The 21458-nt window shown below is 37.5% G+C and overlaps 1 protein-coding gene across 1 annotated transcript; it reads left to right on the top strand.

Moving 5' to 3' along the window:
- Positions 1-1662: 1662 nt before the first annotated feature.
- Positions 1663-14324, top strand: AGA (aspartylglucosaminidase; the record flags this gene model as incomplete). Its single annotated transcript, XM_010286309.1, has 8 exons — positions 1663-1816; positions 2466-2578; positions 7357-7469; positions 8492-8606; positions 10649-10724; positions 11578-11685; positions 13124-13257; positions 14096-14324. Coding segments are annotated over 8 exons (914 nt in total), but the record flags the coding sequence as incomplete, so codon positions are not given.
- Positions 14325-21458: the final 7134 nt, after the last annotated feature.

Raw genomic sequence — 21458 nt, 5'->3', positions numbered from 1 at the left:
CGGGGAAGCCGCGTGAGGTGCCTCTCTGCGGGCTTGGGAAGGGCCTGCGTCGGGTTTCGGGCGAGCTCGGCCCCGGCCGGACGTCGGGGTGCCCGGTTGCCTTCGTGCAGGAAGGGGCCAACCCCCCGGCGCTTGCGTCTATCGCTGAGCCCTGGTTTTGCCGAGAGCCTGCAAGCAAATGGTTTAACTTTAAAGGTTGGGAAAAATGCGTTTTAAAAAAGGGTGTGTATGACCTGTGAAAAAGCTAGATTAAAAAGCTAGATTCTTTTGCTAGTAACGTGGTTTACACTTACGTGACTGTTCACGGTGGCGACTTGTTTTTAATGGAGCGCTCCTGAGATTCATTCTTACCCCCAAAGATTTAGATAGTTCTGAATATTATATTTTTGGAGCTCTGTGTTGTTTTGTGATGTGTCGCTGAGAGTCAAAGCAGGTTTTCCAACGTAAATCAGTTGTGGATACTGATTTTAAAAGACTTGGCTATTTTCCCATGCTTGAGTTGTAAATAATCACTTATTATGGAAGCCTTGCTAGTGGAATGGGTTACCTATAGAGCCTTGTGTAGATCAGAAGTGAAATACAGCCACGAAAACTGCAAGGCCTTTGGTTTGCAGATTTTGAAAGCTTGTTTTAAGGCTTCTCACAGCAATAAAGGTAATAAGAATCAGAGTAGTACTTCTCAAACTGAAGTGTATGTGGAGTTGGATTCTAGGTGTTAAATCTTACTTTTTCCTTGGTGCAGGTGGTTTCATGCAGTTGCATGCAGCCTTTGTGAAGATGAGGCTTCTTGAGATGGTTGAGACAGTGTAATAATTTATTTCTGCCAAAAAGAGCTGAGCTGTACGCTTCTGCTGCCTGCCCTGTGTTGGGTCTGGCAGGTGATGGAGCATCAGAGCCAGCACAAGGAGGAGGAAGCAGGAACGTAACTGTCAATAGCAGCAAGCTCAGGCATCTTGGAAAATCTTGCTTGAGGTCCAACTTTGTGAAAGTAAATATGTGCAAAGCCTTCAGGCCCAGTTTATTCAAGTCATGTCATTTGGCACGTCTGTAATTTCTTACAAAACTGCACCATGAGGCAGATCCTAAAGAATAGAAGACTGAGGGTTGAACAGGACAATGTGGAGACTGTAATTTGTTGTACATCATTTCCACTTTCTTTTTGTTCTTAAATAGTTGCTGATGTTTTTATTCTGCAGCTGGATGCTTAGTATTCTTATAGGAAGCTTTTGAGGGCTGCTTGTTACAACTTTTTTTTTTTTTTGCTTTTTAATGAAGTTTTGCTTCCCCCTCTCCCTGCCCCCAAAAGGCTTTAAATAAGCAATGATAAAGTAATGGTTGGCTCTGGGCAGAGGAGGTTATTTAATATATAGAAGTTGTGATGATTGTTAGTAAATAACACCTTCCCAGTCAGGAAAAAAAGCTTTATTTCTCAGTCAGAAACACTAATCAGGTATGCAAGGAAAACAGTATTTAGAAAAGTAATGCTTTACATTCTTCTGACTATATTTGTGTTTTCACTTTATTTCACCTATAAGTTATAGTTTACTTTTTTATCCACTTATATATAGTGTGTCTTCATCATGTCCATCTTTAAAACATTCTTTAAAGCTGTAGTGGAGACGGTTTTCACTGGTGACATTTAATTATTTGTGTTTATTACAGCTTGGAGAGTATTACAGTTGGGAGGTTCTGAGCTGGATGCAGTTGAGAGAGGCTGTGGTCAGTGTGAGGTTGACCAATGTGATGGGAGTGTGGGGTATGGAGGAAGCCCAGATGAAAGTGGAGAAACAACGCTAGACGCAATGATTATGGATGGGTAAGAAAAGACGGTGAAAAGAATAATCCCTGTAATTTTTCGCATACTTTAATGTAAGGCTTGTTACAGAAATTGTTGGTTTAGGGCTGACTGTAGGACAAGTTGTATGTTAACTTGTGGAACTAGGAAAAATACTTACCTAATTGGTGGAAGAGTAGCTAAGCATGTTTGTTATTGAATCTTTACACATAGTGCAGTAATCCAGCTCTAGATACAGCAAGTTGCGAAGCAGATGGGTTGTAGCATTGTAAGCTTTGCTTTTACATTCATTGCATAAATTATTTCACTTCTGGAACAATTGTCTTCTATACTTTATTTACTATTTAAAGATATACTGATTAAAAAGTAATTGCAACTATGTGGTTCATGTTATGAGTTTATGTAACAAAATAGTTACTCTACTGAAAATATTACTGTGGATGGAGTTACGGTTACTTAAGCAACATCTCCATGCCTGTGAAAGGAAGCAATGTATGTATGAGGTTTTTCCCTACTAGTGTGATACCATCTGTCTATGGCATAGAACAATTAAAGCAATATGTTAAAGGAGCAAGCTTTCTAATTTAGATGAGAACAGATTTTGTCTAATTAAAAAAATGTACAATTATTCTTGTATTTTTAATAAGCTTTAAATATCTCTCGTTTCCAGCAACACTATGGAAGTTGGGGCAGTTGCAGATCTCAGACGTGTAAAAAATGCCATTGGTGTAGCACGAAAGGTCATTGAATACACTAAGCATACATTATTAGTGGGAGAATCAGGTAATTATTCCTTTAACTGTTTCCAAGTCATACCCTCTTCTTAAAACACTTCCTGTTAAAATTGCCATATATTAATCTAGGTAATTATATTAATATAGGTAGAAGGATCCCCTGACAATCAAATTAATTTAGTCAAATAATTCAGAAGTGTTTACTCTCTTATTACATGTGTATGAATTAGATTTTAGTCCATTATTTGGACAGGAAAAGAAAAATACAATCTTGTGGTCCTTCCACCAATTTAACTGCAAGTATTAACTTGTAATCCTAAGGCTTTGCTAATATCACTGATATCAAAAGTATCAAAGATGATTTGATACAAGGCACTATAGAACCTGTTAGATGTAAACATTTTGTTTAAAACAATGGAATAACTTTTTCTAAGAAGTAACAGAATTAATAGACACTACAGTTACATTTTACTGTTTTGGTATATAATGAGCATAATTATTGTATTACATAGTTTAAAAACAGTGAGAACTTGAATGTAAGAAATTACATTAAGGGCTGTACTCCTAGGCACAACAAAAGAGCGATAGCAAACTGGAGGAATAGTTGCTCTTTTAAAATATGAGCTCGTGCTGTTAGAATAATACTGGTTTCAAAGGAGATGTATGTTCCAGGGAGGTATATGACTAGTGAGTGGAAGGTTACTTGGCTCATAGTTGAGGACTTTTAAAATGTATGTGCCTGCTCAGAAGGAAATGTGGAGATAAGCGTGGAAACTGACATCTGACCATTAAGGGTGAGCCAAGTGCTTTGAAATGGATAAGAAAACATAAAAGATTCTTGAAGGAATTAATGTGTACAGAATGATAGAGAAATAAGTGCAACAGCAGTTTTTTAATGTAGTAAAATAGGGTAATAGAGGGAGGTGAGGACAGTGTTTGATGGAGGGTCTGAGAAGAGAGAGAGAGAGATTTGCAGATTATTTAATTCAGGCAGTTGGCCATGATTAGGTTAGAAGTGGCTTTGGTAAGAGAGATTTCACAGGTGATGCTGAAAAAGAAATTGGTCAGGTGTTAAATAGAAATGCTTATAATACTCCTTTCTCCATCATTGGTAGTTATCAAAGTATTTTTAACTTCTGATCAGTAGAATGAGCAGAAAAGATAAGAAAGATGAAGAAATGAAAGAATTCAAGTGCTGATTTTAAATGTATTTTCCAACCTAAGAAGATAGCTCTTTGCATAACGGAGTCATGTGGACAAGGCTGTTATGCTGAGTCCTTGCTGTCAGTGAGAACGTCCTCAGAAGAAACTGTCTAGCAGTAGTGGCAAAAGAAAGACAGGAAAGCTGAAAATATATCTGAGTAAAAATTGGAGACAGTGATAAATGTTAGTGAATGAATCAAAGCAATGGAGAAGTTGAGAAAGAATAATATTTCTTGTGAAGGAATGTATTTTCTGTGGCAATAGGAACTTGGATAAAGGAAACTATAGTTACCTTTAGCATGTGAAGATTGATAAAGAGAAAATAGAGCTATAGCTTCAGAAGAATACATTTGAACCTTCAAATCAGCATGGGAGAGAAACGACAGTTTATTTTCTGAATAAAAGTATGTGTATTTTCACCAGAAAACCTGGCTAGAATAGTAAAACTTCTTCATATAAATCTGTATAATCTCTGCAGGCTTTTTTTTATTCAAGATACAAAATTGCTGAGGTTATTCTTTACTTTTTTCTCAATAACTAAACTGCACTTTTATTTTAATATATTCAGTGATATAACCCAGGAAAGTCTGCCTGTCTCATAAAATTTAATTTCTGTGAGTGGTTGACACTAGAGACAAGGAGGCAAGCTGTGGCATGCATTAATTTTTAGTTGATCATTTTTAAATGTGTGACTGGGTACATTGTTCCTGGTATTAAAATTTTAATGAAAGTAACATGACATTTTCATTTTCAGTGTTAAAAACACTGATGGAATCTGTTAGAGTGCCATGATACCTGAATAGTCTTCACAGTTCTATTTACTTTGACTCAAAAAATTGAAGCTTAGTTTTTTTAAAACCTTTGGTACATAGACAAATTAAGAAAGAGGATGTATTACAGAATCACAGAATGGCTGAGGTTGGCAGTGACTTCAGGTCTTCTGGTTCAACTCCCATGCTCAAGTAGGGCCACCTGGAGCTGATTGCCCAGGGCCATATCCAGATGGTGACCTCTCCAAGGAGGGAGACTCCACAACCTCTGGGCAATGTGGTCACCCTTGGAATGTAGAAGTGTTTCCTGCTGTTCCTAAGTGTTTCCTGCATGTCAGTTTGTGCCCATTGCCTCTTGTCCTGTCTCTGAGCACCACTGAAAAGGGCCTGGCTCTGTCCTCTTTACATCATCCATTCAGGTATTTATATACACTGATGAGATTCTTCCCAGCCCTCTCTTCTCCAGGCTGAACAGTCCCAGCTCTCTCAGCCTTTCCTCTTAAGAGAGATGCTCCAGTCACTTGGCTCATCTTTGTGGCCCTTTGCTGGACTGTCTTCAGTATGTCCATGTGTCTCTTGTATAGGGGAGCCCAGAAGTGGACACATTACTCCAGGTGTGGTCTCCCCAGTGTTGAGTAGAGTGGAAGGATCACCTCCCTTGACCTGCTGGCAGCACTTCTTCTAATGTCGGAGCACAGCCTGCACTGTTATCTGCCTTTGCTGCAAGGGCACGTTGTTGGCTGACACTCGGCTTGCTATACCTCAGAACCAGGTGATCTTCTGCCAAGCTGCTTTACTGCTGGGTGGCCCCCAGCATGTACTGGTACATGGGGTTGTTCCGCCCCAGGTGCAGGACTTTGCACTTCTTTTTGTTGAACTATGTGAGGTTCTTACCAGCCCATTTCTCCAGCCTGTCGAGATCACTCTGAATGCCAGCATAACCCCCTGGTGCTTTAGCCACTCCTCTCAGTTTTGAATCATGTGCAAAATTTGCTGAGGGTGCATAACACTTTGCCCCATCATCCAGATCATTAAGGAAGGTATTGAATGTCACTGGACTCAATGTTGACCCCAGTGGTACATCACTAGTTACTGGCTCCAACTAGACTTCATACCACTGATCACCACACAGAGCTCAGCCCTTCAGCCAGTTTTCAGTCCACCTCACTGTCTGCTCATCCAGCCAATACTTCCTCTATGAGAATCTTCTGGGAGGCAGTGCCAAAAAGCCATATGGAAGTCAAAGTAGACAATATCCACTGCTTTTTCCTCATCTACCAAACCAGTTGTTTCATCACAGATGGTTAGAAGGCTGATCATGCATGACTTCCTTTGTGTGAAGCCATTCTGATTACTCCCAAGCACCTTGTCCTTCCTGTGCTTGGAAATGGTTTCCAGGGTTAGTTGTTCCATTGTCACATCAGTGATCAAGGTGAGGCTGACCAGCCTGTAGTTCCCTGGGTCCTACTTCTTGCCCATGGTGTAGCTTTTGTTGAACAGGTAAGATAACAACACTGATCAGTTCTTGCACTGTTAGAACTGCTTTCTCCATCCATTGACTAATTTCTTTAGGACAAGTCTTGGAAAACTAGCAATAAAGGCCATGCATACCAATGTAGAACTGAGTCTGGTGATGGACATTCAGTGTAGAATGATCACAAGTAAGGAAAAAAAGAATTATTTTGGTTATCATCTGACAAGAAATTTTCAGGTTAGTCTCCCAACAGGTAGGGAATTTTCATAATAGTGTGCCTGACCTTTTCCCTTTTTGTCCTAGCAATACTTAGAATAATAAGCCGAGTAAAAAGTTTGGAGAGTAAAAATGACTGGCTTTGCTTCCTGGAATAGAAACAAGGCTTCAAAAGTCATGAAAGAGTGACTGACAAACATGCACAAGCACATTTTTACATGTTAAAAAAACCCCAAACCCTGCCTGTTTTTTCTAGAAGTGGGAAAATAAGTATCTGTTTAATTGAAGCTTTCAGTTTTCTTTTCCCCTGAGTGCAGAGAGAGACTTTAATTGTGTCAGTTTTTAAGAAAAACATAGAAAAGCTGTCCAGAAGTAATGGAAGGCTTTTCGTAATTCTTGCACTGGAGAAGCTTGTTCAGCTGTATATTATAGTGAGATTATTAACAAGGATTGGTAATGTAAGTTCAAGCATCTGAATCTAGCAACAGTATCTGTTACTAGGTAGTATCAGAGATATCTACAACTAAAAAATGAAAGAAGAATTGGTCTTTTTTCCCTAACTATAAAACCCATTCTTAGAAGTGCAGCATTCTTTCATTGCTTGTGTCAGTATTCCTTTTGCCCCCTTGACACATACTGTATTAACTTTCAAAACAAGGAAGCAGTCATTTTTAAAACTGCAGGGAAGAACTTTAATGTGATGTAAGCTGGTGGGTTCATTTCTGCAAGTATCGGTGTTTTAGTAGCGAATGTTGTGCCACTATGTTACATACATTTCATAAAAGACTAGCTTTTTAAGGAAAATATTCTATTATTTGTATCATTTAAATATTTCTGTGACACACACAGCCCAGGACACTCTTGCTGCAGGTTATTTGTGTCCACTTGATGAACAGAGTTGAATTTGTTTCTCTTTCAATGGTAAAACTTACATATGTTAACTTATAGTGAATTGAGGAAATTTGATATTGCCAGTGAAGGGAAGGTTTGTTACTGCAGTTGTACATCACTATAATGGCTAATACTGCTCCCTGAAGACATATTTCTTATCTCCATAGAGAATGTAGAATTTCTTGTTTTCTAGATGACATTACATGAATGAATTATCATAAAATATGTGAAAATGTGAAGAATTCAATGTTTTTTGCTTTGTTGCTTTTCAAGCCTCCTTGTTTGCTGTAAGAATGGGGTTTCCATATGAAGATTTAACTACCCAAACATCTCTTTCGGTGTATTCAAAGTGGCTTAATCAAAGCTGTCAGCCAAACTACTGGAAGGTACAGTGCTGTCGTGGTGGTGAAGGGGGGTTTAGAAAGTCAGTAATGCAGCATTGTCTCTTCCTTTCATCTTACATTGAAGTTGTGCTTTACACTTGAAGAAGAAAAAAAAAAAAGAAAGTCTTGCTTATTAAACAGAACAAACTTGGAATTACTGAGTGTTAGGTAGACTTGGGAAGAATATGTGTCTAGCTCTTATTTCTTAGGTCCTGCCTGTTTTGACTTTGCTGCAGTAGTGCTTTGGTGTGGGAATTATTTTTTTTTTTTTAGCTCTAAATTTGGACAGGTCTTCTCAAACTAAAGAAAGCAGTGTTTATTTTTTGATGCATGTGTAAATTTCTGAAAGAAAACCTTACAGTAGCAATTAAGGTCCTTAAATAGTTAGAGAAGCTTTATGCAGACCTGTGAACACATCAGATTAGTGCAGCCGTCCATTAAACTTGCCTGTTGTGGTGAGGTTGGTTTGTTCTTGTTTTGTTGGGGTTTTTTTTTTGGGGGGGGGGGGATTGGTGTTGCAGATTTCTATGTGTTCCTACACTGTCTTCATTGTTTCTTGGATATGAAATGCTGCATTGCTGAACCAGTTTAATTCAATATATACTCTGTTTTTCAGTTGGGAAAATACCTGAGCTATGATACTAACTTGACAATATCATCTTACTCCTTGACATTAGTAAAACAAGCTCAGTTCATCTGTTTTTTTTTTTTTAGCTTGAAAATTTTCTTCATTTTGCTGAAGAATGAGCTTTTTTCTTTTTTTGGCCAGTCAGCTGAGCAAAGGAGAATCTTTAATTAGAACACCATAACTTTCTAGTAGGAAAAACTTTTTACCGTATAATGCCAGAATTCAGTCTTTAGTCTTTAAGTGACACAACCTGTGGGATTTCAGTGCAACTGTATAATTTAAGTATTGGGCATCTGATACCTGTATCAGTAGATTATAGGTATTGATTGTAGTATTTTTAAGTTTATCTGTAATGCAGGATAATATATTATTCATGCAAATCACAAAATAATTACAGAATGTTGTACCAGACTCTTCAAAATCCTGTGGACCATACAAACGGCCTGAAAAAGTAACTTATAAAGAAGAAAAGACCATCTCACAAAGAAGAGTTCATAATCATGATACTATTGGTAACAATTCTTGGTAACTCTGCTGATTTTTTTTTTTTTTCTCATTTCCCTACGGATTAAATCATACTGAGTTTAAAGAAAAGTATTCCATATAAGTATTATTGCCTATTTATAGTGTTTTCAAGATTCTGTTACTTACGTGTTAGGATGGAGTGCCTAACCTTAATGGAGGTTTTGTTTTTGTTTTTCCAGTGCACTGGCTGCACAGCCACTTGCTTAATTTTTTGCCCTTGGCTATTTGTTCATTGCCCTACTGCTTTTTCCTCAGATACCTTGGCATAATTGCTTGGGCAGCTATGGATGCTTAGACAACTGATCAAGGTTAAAAATAATTATTTTTATCTCAATTATAGTTAACTTGGGTCGAGTCTTCCCTGTAGCTGTCAGACCAACTTCAAAGGCTTTGCAGTGGTGGAAAAAGTGAGTGAACAGTTAGTTCTGTTGCCACTCAAAAGCAATGTCTGTCTAACAGTCCTTAAACTTAGGAAATAAAGTTTGCTTTCATTTTTCTTCTATTCTGGCTTTTGACTAAATTAGTACATTTTTACAGAAACTACTATGCTTGAAACAGGTTAGCAGTAGTAGTCCCAAGAGTTTAGTGATTGAGGACTGTTAATTGCTAAGCCTATAAGCTGATTAATGAGCAGATCACACAAAGGACCAGAGCAGTTACAGATTCATGTCTTTCAAAGCTTTATACTTTTTAGTTTTGAAACTTGCAGGTTTTGGTTTAATCTGGATTTTTTTCAGTTTAGCAATTAAGAATTTTTTGCGTGACAGTATTTGCAATACCAAGAATTAACAAGTTGTTTCAAGTGTGATTCTTTCTTCTTAGCTTCCACTCCGCCCTACTAACCACCAGTCAATGTTCTACAGAAGTCAGGAAACGTACCAAATTCTTAGGTTGGTAGGTAGCTTTCTTTACTGGGATATGCAGTCTTCAGTATGTGCTAGAAAACTCAGAAGTTGTGGAGTGTCAGGATGAGAGGGGAATCTGCTAAATACAATTCAGGAATTGGTGTATCATTAAGTAGTCCTAAACTGCTTTGTAGTAAATGATGGTGCTTGTATTTGTATTTCAAGTTCTCCCACCCCGTTGTTTTATATATGAAATGTCTACTTGACTAACAGATTTTGAGAAGAGTCTTCATTCAGAAAGCATTTAGGAAGTTGGTAGGAACTGGTGCCCTTCCAGCCTTTTTGCAAGGGCTAATGATGGCTGTAGTGTCAGTGCCTCTATGCTTTTAGCTTCTACTGGTCAGGAAACTTTTCTGTGAGAAGGAGGTATTGCTTAGTGAGGTCAGAGAATTCAGCTGTTTGAATTCTGCTTCTTAGCTCTCACTTTGTGCTGGAGTTTGATGCCAGCAGCAATTTCTGCCCTGTCTTAAAGAGATGAAGTCTTGCTCTATGGAGAAGCAGCTGATCCCAAATCCTGTATCTAAGCTTCTCTAATATGAGGCAGTGGCTTCCTTATCAGCACAAAATTAGCAAGGGGTAGGCTTATCACAGAATCACACAGAATCACTAGGTTGGAAAGGACCTTCAAGATCATCAAGTCCACACATTTGACTGTCATGTAATTCTTGTTACTTTGGTAGGCAGTTTGTCACCTTCTGCCAAATTTAAGCTCATCCTTCTGACTTTTTTTTTCATCTCCCTGAAGCGCCATTTATGATTCCCAAACTGTGGTGTTCTGATGATACTGATGCAGGATGTGGTTACACCAGGTACTTTTTCTCTACTGGTTAACATAGGTGTATATCAGGAGACAGTGGCTGCTTGGGCAGCAGTAATATACAGCTCTGAACAGTGTGGCACTCACTGTTTTGGATTCCTTTTTGAGCTCCTGTAATACACAAAGTTTCAAAATGTGTTTTTAAAAAAGAACTTGTTTTCTTTAAGAGTATTACTTCTCTGTATTTCAGGATATCAGTAATTTGAATAGTCTGGGTATTGTGGTTCTGTTTGATAACCAAAGTGCCAATTTAATAAATTTCTTAGGAGTATTTCTGAATATGTTTCATCCCTCTTGAAAATTTTAGGTATGGTTGTAATCGGTGGGAGCGGAACTGTTGCTTCTGGGACATCTACTAATGGTGCAGTCCACAAAATTCCAGGGTTAGTACCTCTGGTTTTACAAAAAAACTTTTTTTCCTGCCTCATTTCCAATGTTAAACTTACCTAAAGGTTATATGTTTTAGACTGTGATGATCACAAAATGGCTTTGCTTATTTGTAGGCACTGCCATAAGTCCTAATACTGAGAAACTACATGTGTGTGTTTGAGGGAATGCTTGTTTTTCAGCTCACTTAAATCACCATACAGAGACACAAACAACTGGCACAGTTGTGAGGCAACTTGTAAGGCAAGGCACCAGAGACAAATAAGCATTTCATAGAGGTGCACGGTGTCCACATAAATGTACATAGAATCTGAGCCCCAGGCCTGTATTTTGTCTTTGAGAGATTTTTTTTCTACCCAGTTAGGAGTCTTGTCCGTCAACGAAGTCAGACAACCTCTGGGTTTAGCAACAAGTTACTGAATATACTAATGTCCCCAGATGCTTACTGTTGCCCACTGGCTAAACCTTCCTGCCCTAACAATATGTATGTATGTACACTTTATATATGTATACACTTATATAAAGTATAATAACAAACAGGTGTGCATTGGAGGTGCATTAAGCCTCAGGTCAGTCAGGTTATCACAGATCACTTTTACTGGTAGTTTTAAGACAAGACTTCTGACTACAGTGGACTGACCTCTTTACCTGTTCTGTTCTCCTGTGGGTTTAACGCTAACCCAGCTGGAGGCAGTAAGGCTGACAAAGTTAAAAGTGTGCCCAAGTCGTAAGAACTTGCTAATATCAGGCCAAGAACTATTACATTAATGCAATCCCACTGGAATTAGTAAATTATAGTTTTCCGTAGTTTCCAGTTTTTGTGGTTTTTTTTCCCATTGTTCACTACAGCCGTGTAGGAGATTCTCCAATAGCTGGAGCAGGATCTTATGCGGATAATACAGCCGGAGGAGCTGCAGCCACTGGGGATGGTGACATCATGATGCGCTTCTTACCCAGGTTTGTCCTTAGGGCAGACTTTGCTAGCCTTCTCTAGCAAAATATGAACTCAGCAAATGAAGTAATTGATTAAAAAGACAGTCTGACTTACTGCTTAAGTGGGAATAAAGGAAGGAGTGGAAAGGGAAAGAACAGTAGAAAAATCAAGTTATCCCTATGATCTGTCTTTAAAGAAATGATTTCTTAAATATCTTGATGACAGTTCCCTTAATACTGCCAAGCTGTGAGCAAACAGGCAGCAGGTAATGAGTACACGCCCAACCTGCATGCTTTTTAACAGGACTGATTAGCTTTCTCCTCCAAAGTGTTTTGTTGTGTGAGAAATAAGTGTTATAAATTGTAGAAAGGATGAGGGGTGAGCCTCGGATTACTCAGGAGGGTGGAGAGGTGTCACTAACAATCCTATGTAATTGCATCTAATTTGAAACTGGAAGAGGTGTTTTAGTGCTGTCGTCGTGGTTGCATAACCTGTGTAAAATATGGCTGTTTTCATCACTGAGTCCTGACAGTCATTCTTGTGGGTTGGTCTCAGTGGGAATGAATTATGGAAGTCCGTGGTGAGCATAATGGGCACTGACGCTTGAAGGAATATATAGCAGTGGCCTTCGTATTACTCAGGTGCTTTTTCTGAAACTCTGGCAGTTATGCCTACTAGCTGTTGCATATTTACAAATGTCCTTAATGAGTTTCAAGCTGTTCCAAGCCAGTCTTGAAATACAAGGCAATTGACAACTACATGAATTATCCTGAGGTATCAGATACCAACAGTAGTAGTGAGTTGAGCTCCACTATGAGGTTAATCAATAAAATCTTACGTTACAGTTTAGCAGCCTGAAGGATTTGGCTGTAATGCTTAAAACATTTTGTGCTGGCAGCAATGGGTTTTAGAAAACAACTCAGACTAGATGGTTAATCACAGGTTCCTTGTAGATACAGATCTTTCCTAATGCCATGTTATTTAGATATTCCCATACGAAAACAAAGCATAGAATTGACCTGCCAGAAGTGAAGGAACTGTCAAATAAAGGGCAAAATTGCTAATGTTTTCTGTCCACCTTGAGATAGTAACATCTTACTGAGTTTTTGATTAATGAAGAGACCCCTGTGAAATACAGCTTTATGTTCAGTTATCTTTAGATACCTTGAACCTGTTTGATTGTTAGAATAAATCAAAGATAATAGAGAGTCTCAAAATGCGAGGAAAGTTCTCTTCTGTGGTACTTTGATAACATCTTGCAATCCCTTTTAGTCCTTTTTCTAATTAGTTTGCATGTAGAACTTGAGTAGTAATTGCCAATATGAAGTTTGGCTAAAGATTATTTATCATGTGTTCCCATTATTCAAAGAAGTCAAGGTCTCTCAATGGTATTTTAGAATATATAACCTGAGTATGGCTAACTGTCTGGGTGTGGGGTGGTTGTTTTTTTATTTATTTTAGTTATCAAGCTGTGGAGTATATGAGAATGGGAACAGACCCAGCAGTAGCCTGTCAGAAAGTTATTTCCAGAATCCAGAAGTATGCTCCAAACTTCTTTGGTGCTGTTATATGTGCCAATACAACTGGAAGCTATGGTATGTATTTTGCTTAACAGACGAAGTTTGTTGACCCTATCTAGGTCACAGAAGTAGAAAACTGAAGGTGGATTTTAAAGCAGTTGTTTTTAATTATTCTTTGAATGCTGCAGCAATACTGGCCATTCATAATATCAAATGCTGGTTAGCAGGGCAACTGTGTCCTAGTGTGGACTTGATATTTTAATTTTTCCTCTGCATTTTGATGTCTTAGATGTTCACAAAATTTATGCAAGTCTTAGTAAAAATCAAAAATATTGACAACCCTCATGTGTTTTCCTGGATTGTATATGATTAATTTGAAGGTTTTCAAAAAGAATGCTTATGCCTCCCCTAGATACGGCATAAGGCAGGGAGAATGTGAATGTTAAGCTTAGCTTCAAAGCAGTCCAAGATCAGTCATTTTGCCAGGCATCTCATTAGTGAACTCTTAGATCAGTAGGAAATACAATTTGCTAATCAACATGGCTTATTTAGTTAGACAGCTTATTGCTGTTCTTTGATCTCTTATTTCCCATAGTTCTGTGTTTAAGAGATTAGTGTTGGAGGAACTCATTAAGTTAATCAGGATTGAAAGAGAGAGAGATATTTTCCTAACTTATTTTACTGTTTTGAATTGTATTATAAGGGCATTAATTGCACTACAGCAGTCAGTAGCACTGTATTTTTAAATAAAAATTAAATACTTCCACGATGTCTTGGGTTAAACAGATTGTAAAAGAATAATTACACCATTGTAGTAGAATTACAACTGGGTCTTCAGATGATAAAGTACAATGACAAAGACATTAATCCTAAGTGTAGCAAATTATACTTTTTTTTCCTCTTTCTTTCCTAGGTGCTGCATGTAATAAAATTCCAGGATTCACTCAGTTTCACTTCATGGTTTCTAGCCCTTTGCTAAGTCAGCCAACTGAGCAAGTAGTAGATTGCATTTAGTTTCGTTTGTCCTGTTAATATCTGAACTTGGAGGAAAGTGCTAAGATTCCCCAGGTGTTACTTTTTGAAAAGGTTGTTCATTTTCACTGTTGCATAATCATGTGAACAAGTTCAAAGGTATGTTGATGGTGCAGCTACTACTTCACTGTTTTTAGTATGTTCTACTTTACGGTTTTGTGTAGTGCAAACTAAGCTTAATCTGTAGTTTCCTAATGTAATTATCTTGGTTGTTTATTTCTAAATTATTGTAGGCTGGTACTATAATCTAGACCGAGATTAAAAAACCTGACTTTATGTAATTTGAGGGAAGTGAACATAGTTGGAAAATTATAGTTAGTGCTGACACTTTCACAGTTAGCATAGGCAATTCATCTCTGTTTAAAAACCTACATCTAAGTGAAATAGCTGAAATTGATCTGCTTCACTACTGAAGTCTCTTAAGTCATGAATTTAGTATGCATTACCTTATATCCTAACTCAATTTTTAAACTTTTGCAAACCTCACAATCAAACTGTGGTTCTAAATACCGCACAAAGTTATCTGTTGTATATTTGCTTCCAAGTAATGCCAAGTTTCATGCTTTTGGAGGAAAGTAGAGCTTTGGTCACTGGAAAAAAAACTTTCAAAGAGAATTTATAAAGTAGACAGGTGGTCATATGTATGTGAAGAGACCAAGTGTCTAATGGCTCTTATAGTCTGTCTGTTTTCATAAGAACCAAGCAGCCAAAAATGATGAATAGTAAACATTGAACTGGACCTTCATTTTGCCATTTAAAAACATATTTGGCAGAAATCTGGAATAAAGGGCATTGGAGTGGGAGGGCCTCTGCCTCTACGTAGGAGACTTATTTTGAGAATTGTCTTTCTAAGATTTAGTCAAGGTTTTCTTTTCTCTTGAAAAGAAAATTGCAAATGCTGACAAGCAAGGAAAGGGGGTTGAAAAGTAGTGAAGATTTCAAAGCTTTAATTAAGAGATAAGCAGCATCTTCTTGTGGACTTCTCTAACTTGTTTCACAAAAGCTGAGAATATGTTTGAATAGAGAGGACATCCAAACATCCCTGCTAGTATAAGCCTTCAAGGAGTATTGCATTGAGTCTAACTGTGTGTGAAGACAGGTGGAAATCTTCCTGTCACCTTTTTTGTGGTGGAAGTTATGAGTCTTAATCACAGTGATTTCCTTGTCACTAATATGCTGTGCACTTGCCTTTTCCTATAGCACATCTACCCCCGTAAAGGAGCAGTTGCATACCTAGATCATGACAGTTACCTACAGCTGGTGAAGCTGGGTTTGTCACTTTCTGTGTCTAGAGATACCCTGATTCATTTGTAATAGCAACTTGAGGATTGTTCCATAGGTATTTGAATATCTGTTTGATCGTTTTCTTAACTTGGTGGCTTGCAGCTCATTTGAATCTTTGCTCAAGTTTACTTGAGCTAGGAAAAGTTAAAAGTGGGGAACAAGTAAAATGATCATGTCACAAACACTTTAATTATTCTTTGTCTACTTGAATAAAATCACTAGGTAATAAAAGAACACAATGTATCATTTATAAGTAAGATTGTTTAGATGCTTGTGTACTGTGCTTAGAGTGATTGTTGCCTTATGTTCTGAGTTGGTATCTTTGAAAATTGGAAAAAAAGTTCAAACTAGAGTAGCCATCCTTAATGGCCTGCTGTTGAACTTCACCAACAAAGTAATTTATTTGGTGATTCACTTCTGTGACTGGATCTTTAGAGCACCTTGTAGCACAGAGTTCACTGTAGGCCACAACAAGCTTTAGTCAAGGAAGCTTTTACTGAATATATCTGCAGTGGTTTAAGATAAGTTTTCTACCCGTCCTAGCTACAACCCTTCTGCCATGGCTGCTGTATCTTCAGATAAATCAGGCAGTGAAGTGCCAATAGATTAATAAAATCCCAGTGATTGTTACTTTGGAGATAACGTTGTGGATTGTGAACACAGAAGGTTCGGTGCTGGCTGCTTAGTGGTACTGTCTCAAACGGCTGCAGCTGAATCCACCCACCAGGATTCATTTTTGAGAGAGGTTTGGAACATCCCTGGCTTGCTTCCTAGTGTGCTTATGCTGCTCTGTGCTAGCTAGCATACGCCTCTAGAGGCTGCGAGTGCCCATGCTGAGAGATCACGAGCGTTCTATAACTTGGAAGTCACTAAGTTACAATTCTAACTTACTGCATAGTCAGCTCATCTATACATGAACTTGCCTCCATGAGACATATGCGCTAATACATGTGGTTTAATAATGTAGGTTGCTTTCTCATGCTGAACTAGCTGCCATAAATTAAAGGGTTAGTTTGTATAAACTATCTTTAATATACTGTCACATTAACAATATATTATAATATTTATACATGTGCCATTCTAATGTTGTGGACAGAATTCTGAATTTAAAAAATAATTTGCTTCATATTTTGTATTAAAAATATTTCTTTAAAGGTTGATAGTAGTGCTGTTCTCTTATGCTTAGCAGACGTGGTTTTTTTAAGAAAGCTTTTTATGAGTACAAACCCTTGCCAAAAGTAAGCAAAAATGCTGACTTACTGTTTCTGATTTCAAGGAATTTTGTATTTTTATGTTTTTACTCTCAAACTTCTACTACAAAACACAGGAAAAAAACTTCAGAATACAGGTTTTTTCCTCATACTCGTATACGCAGAGTATGAGTATTTGCAAGTTAGCGGTACAGTTGAATGCATCTGTTTTGTAAAGTCTTCTTTTTTTTTAAATCCAACTGTGTTTTAAGTTCATTACCTCTAGCTAGCCTGCTTTTTTCTATTTCTAAAACTTCTTATCAAATTATTGCTTCATCCAATGTAGACAGAAGACGAATCTTAGCTCAATTGTCTGACTAATAAAACCAGCTATGCCATGTTTTTGCATGCCACTGACTTGTTCTTTAATAAAGTAATCTATATGAAGCCTGACAATGTTTTGTACGCACTTATTGAAGAAAACGTCCCTGTCACTTCTCTGTTTGTAGCTTACCGTTGAAATACGTCCTTTCATCTGTAACTGCCTCAATCAGGAAAAATTCAGATTTTCAGAATACTCAAGGTTGGTCTTTCAGCTGGAATCTACAAGTAATACTGTATAAACTGGAGTGAATCTATTATCACTTCACAGGGTAAAAACAACAGTGGTGCTGATTGCTTTCTAACTTAGAAATTATTCTTTTAGCATTTGCTGTTTGGGTTTAGTTATTGCATGACTTGTAACTCACTAACAACTCTGTTCATCCTTGTTTTGAAACAGAGAATACATGTAGGATTTCAGTCCTATTATCCGTAGGCTGTGTGTGTGAGGAAACATCAGTGATACCATTAAATTTACTTTGGCTTTAATGCGGAAGTAGTATATTATATGTTAAGCACTGAACTACAAATGTTCTCACTTCATTCCTCCATGTTAGTTCCATTAAATTTGCAGCAAAAGAACATCACTGACATGTCCATGTGGCAGAATCTCAGGATTTTATAACTCACTTTGTTATTATTGTTTAAGCTGCTGAGTCAGACAGCAAACATTTTTAGATGTTTGTGCATTCAACAATATCTGCTGTGTTTTCATTCTCTTGTTTTTCTTCCTGACTGTTGGAATCAATGTAAATACACCTGCTGGTGCTGCAGTGCTCTCTTTGTGTGATTATCTGATATGTTTATAGTGACAGGTGGTGGTCTGTGAAATAAAAGCAATAGCAACTTCAAAGTGTGCCAGTTGTTCAGGGAATTCCTGTTACTGGTGGTTTGTTTTTTTTTTCTAGTAGGAGAGGGAAAATCTTTGAAAGAAAAGTTTATTATATTTTCCAGGTAGACTTTTACAGAAACAACTGTGTTGTTGAAGTCAGGGGGTTTTATTGGTTAGAAGTGGTGATTTCAGAGCTCTGTGTGGAAAAAAAACTTTCATGTGTTAGATGAACAGGAAGTTTCTCGTTTTCACCCTTTGCATACTTTCAAGGCCAACTCTGAAATATGTTTCAGCTCTAATTCTGTTTGTTGCTAAATTATTATTTTGATTGCTGGTGTTGCATAAAGTATAAAAAGCGGTGAGCTCTGCCACTTGAATGTAGTTGTGAAGTTGGGTTGCATTTTATATTTGTACTTGCTTGGTATTTGTCATTTAAAGACCCTAAGGAATAAGAAAATCAGTTTAGCAAGAAGTCCAGTGGCCTTAGCATATTTGAATAGTCTTATATACAGATAGGAAGAACCTGAAGTTGTTACTTTTCCAAGACAAGCATACGGAGATTGTTATAAAACCTAAGCGTGTCCGCTTAAGTCTGATCATCCAACTGCATTTGCAGACTGTAATTAGACTTAGTAGAATGTCAGGGTAACTGAACAGAAAAAATGCACTGTGATACTCTGACTTTGACATTTTAATTTTTTGTTTTAATTGTTACAAGATCAAAATATTTAAGATAACTTCTCTATTGAAGGTTTAGCAACTTGAATTCACAAATGTATATGGTTACAGCTAAGCTTTTTGTCAAACGCTGACAGATTTTTAAAATTTTTTTTCCTACTGATTAATTTCTTGTAAAAGAAATGAAACTACATATTTATGTAGAGACATTTACATGTTACAGTAGGATTTCATAATATTCTATGAATCGACCATAATATTAGATCAGCTTGTAATTGCAAAACCTAAATGGGAATATAAACTAAGTAATTTCTCTCACATAGAATTTTAGGATCTGCAGGTCTTACTGTTTGGAAGTCTGAAGAATGCTCGCTTTCATGGAAACTTCGACAGGTTGTGTTACCACATTCACTTTACTCATAGCCTTCACTTAAATTACTGTATAGGTTCTCTGTTGCACAGGACCTTGACAAATGAGGTTCGCCTCAGCTCTGCAGGATAAACAAGATTTTTAGGCAAGTTGTTTTCACTCGTCACCCAAATTCTCCTTGCACCCTTTCCTGCCTCATGCAAAAGTAATTTCTTCTGAAGCTTAAACTATATTTTAGGATTACTTTTGCTAAGGGCTAGTATCGCATACTACTGAAGCCATTGCACAAAAAAATTAACAAAATTACCTCCAAACCAAATAAATATATTGATTGTATTGATTGTACTCACTACAAATGACAGCAATTTTTAAAGTACTCTCTGGGCTGTCTAAACCCTTCTTCCATGTACAAGCATGTTCCTTTTCCTACTTCACACCTCTGAAATCAGAATAATACTGGTGGCTTTTTTTCCTGTTCTCCTGCCATTAATGGTACTTTATACTTTCTTCAAATATGTAGTTTGTTTTATAAATGTTTTCTCCATATTAATTTGCTTTCTTGTTGCTATCAGCAGACCTGTGTTATCATAACAACTTTCTTGACACATTCTGACATTAACCATCCAGGTTCAACTGTTGGTTAATTTTCTTTCTGAAGTTTACTTTGTGCATTATGTAGAGTGTCTTGTATTATTATTTTGCCAAGTAGTATTTGGCAGGGAGGATCCATGTTCTGGATGTTAAAGTTTCTTAAAGGTGGCATACTTCTTCAAGCAGTTAGTAATTTTTCTTGGTGTTTAAGAACCCGACTACTTTTTTGGGGAGGAGGGGGACAGGGGAGACTTAAAGGTGTTTTTGTGTTTGTAAGTACAAAAAATAATAGGTAATACTGTATTGTCCCGAATTAAATAATAGCAAGTTAGAGATTTAAATGCTGGCTACAGAGGTTGCATTTCTGAGGATGGAGAGAGGAGTGACTCAAACTGAGAAGCAGTATTAACAGTAGATTCCAGTATAACAGTACTACAGATTTAGGACTATACTTATGAATGCTTATTGTTCATAAGTAGATGGTTGATGGTGTATGTGGTTATTTATTAAATACAATGTGACAGGCTATTTGAAAATAGAAATGGTTGTGCTGCTAGCTTAATACAACTCCTGGATATTCACTGTTATGAGAAAAATTCCAAGGCAAATTACCATAGATCATCTGTGAGGATGAAGGTTAGGTTGGCAGGCTAATACATAGAGAAGTGTAAAGGACCTGAAACTTCCCATAAATTAATATTTTTATCTGCAGCACTTTTCCTGAGCATTGAGGAACAATATAGAACTGACAGTTTCGTACTTCTGTTGCATAATCAATTCTTTATCTATGCAAGATGTTTTTTCTGAAGGAGTTATGGTAATAGATGAAGTAAAGCATTATAAAGGTGAGTGTAAAAAGTATTATAAATAAGTCATTCATATGCAGTCAAATGTGTTTTACTAATTTTGTTGTTACTGAAGACTGATATGTATGTTATAAAGTAGAAAATAAGTTACATAGGAGTAGCTGCAGTGTTAACAAACTGTAACTATCTAAATCCAATTTGTACCCATTCTTACTAATCCATGACTATGAGAAGTCCTGCGATCTCACTTCTCGGCAAGAGTTACCACAATTTTTGTTACTGTTTAGTGAAAGTGCTAGCCCCACAAAATGGGTCTTTAGTGTTAGTCTTCATCACTAACATCATTGTGCCTCACGGGCTTAAGGATGCTTATGGTCTGTAACTGATTTCTGCAATGCTTCTTGCCCCTGCCCACTGTATCTCTTTGCTGGAGGTTACTGTTCCTATACCAGGGCTGGCAGACTAGGGTATATGCATTCACCCAAACAGCTTCATGCCAGATCCGGCAGTTTAACTTCACAGACCTCCATCTGCACTTTGCGCTGAGAATAGCAGATGCCTTCACCCCATTCCACTGGCTCTGTGGTGGGGTTCATCAGTTCTGATCAAAGAGCAGTAACAAACAGCTCCAGGGCAATTTGACTGCAGCTGTTTGCTGGCGGAGAATGCATGAAAGCCCTCAGGTATGTATGTAATACCATCCTCATTCCTGTGAATTGATCTCCTAGGCTCCTAGTTATAGTGGTGGTAATAAAATCCACAAAAAGCAACTATACTGAATGGAGAACAATTGGCTAATAGTGAAATGCTGAAGACAAGGCTATGTTTAAAGCTTTTGTCCATCTCTGGAGTATGATTTCAGCTGGATAAAGATTTTGCTGCCCTGAAAGGGGTGGTACTATCTGCATCCTCCAGTATGCATTCTCTCTTAGGCTATGCAACAGTTTTGGTGATTGTGCAGCTCCACAAAATGGATCAGCTTGCTGGTCTGGCTGAAAACTAATTTTTTTTTCTTTTTTCAGAGTGTGAGTAAACAAGCTGTTCTGTTTTACCATACAGGCACCCAGCTGCTAATACCAACACAAAGTAGGCTGCAGGAATACTCAGTAGGG

This window comes from Phaethon lepturus, unplaced genomic scaffold, assembly GCF_000687285.1.
Source record: "Phaethon lepturus isolate BGI_N335 unplaced genomic scaffold, ASM68728v1 scaffold6274, whole genome shotgun sequence".
Taxonomy (NCBI): Eukaryota; Metazoa; Chordata; class Aves; order Phaethontiformes; family Phaethontidae; genus Phaethon; species Phaethon lepturus.
This window is presented reverse-complemented; position numbering and strand designations above follow the sequence as displayed.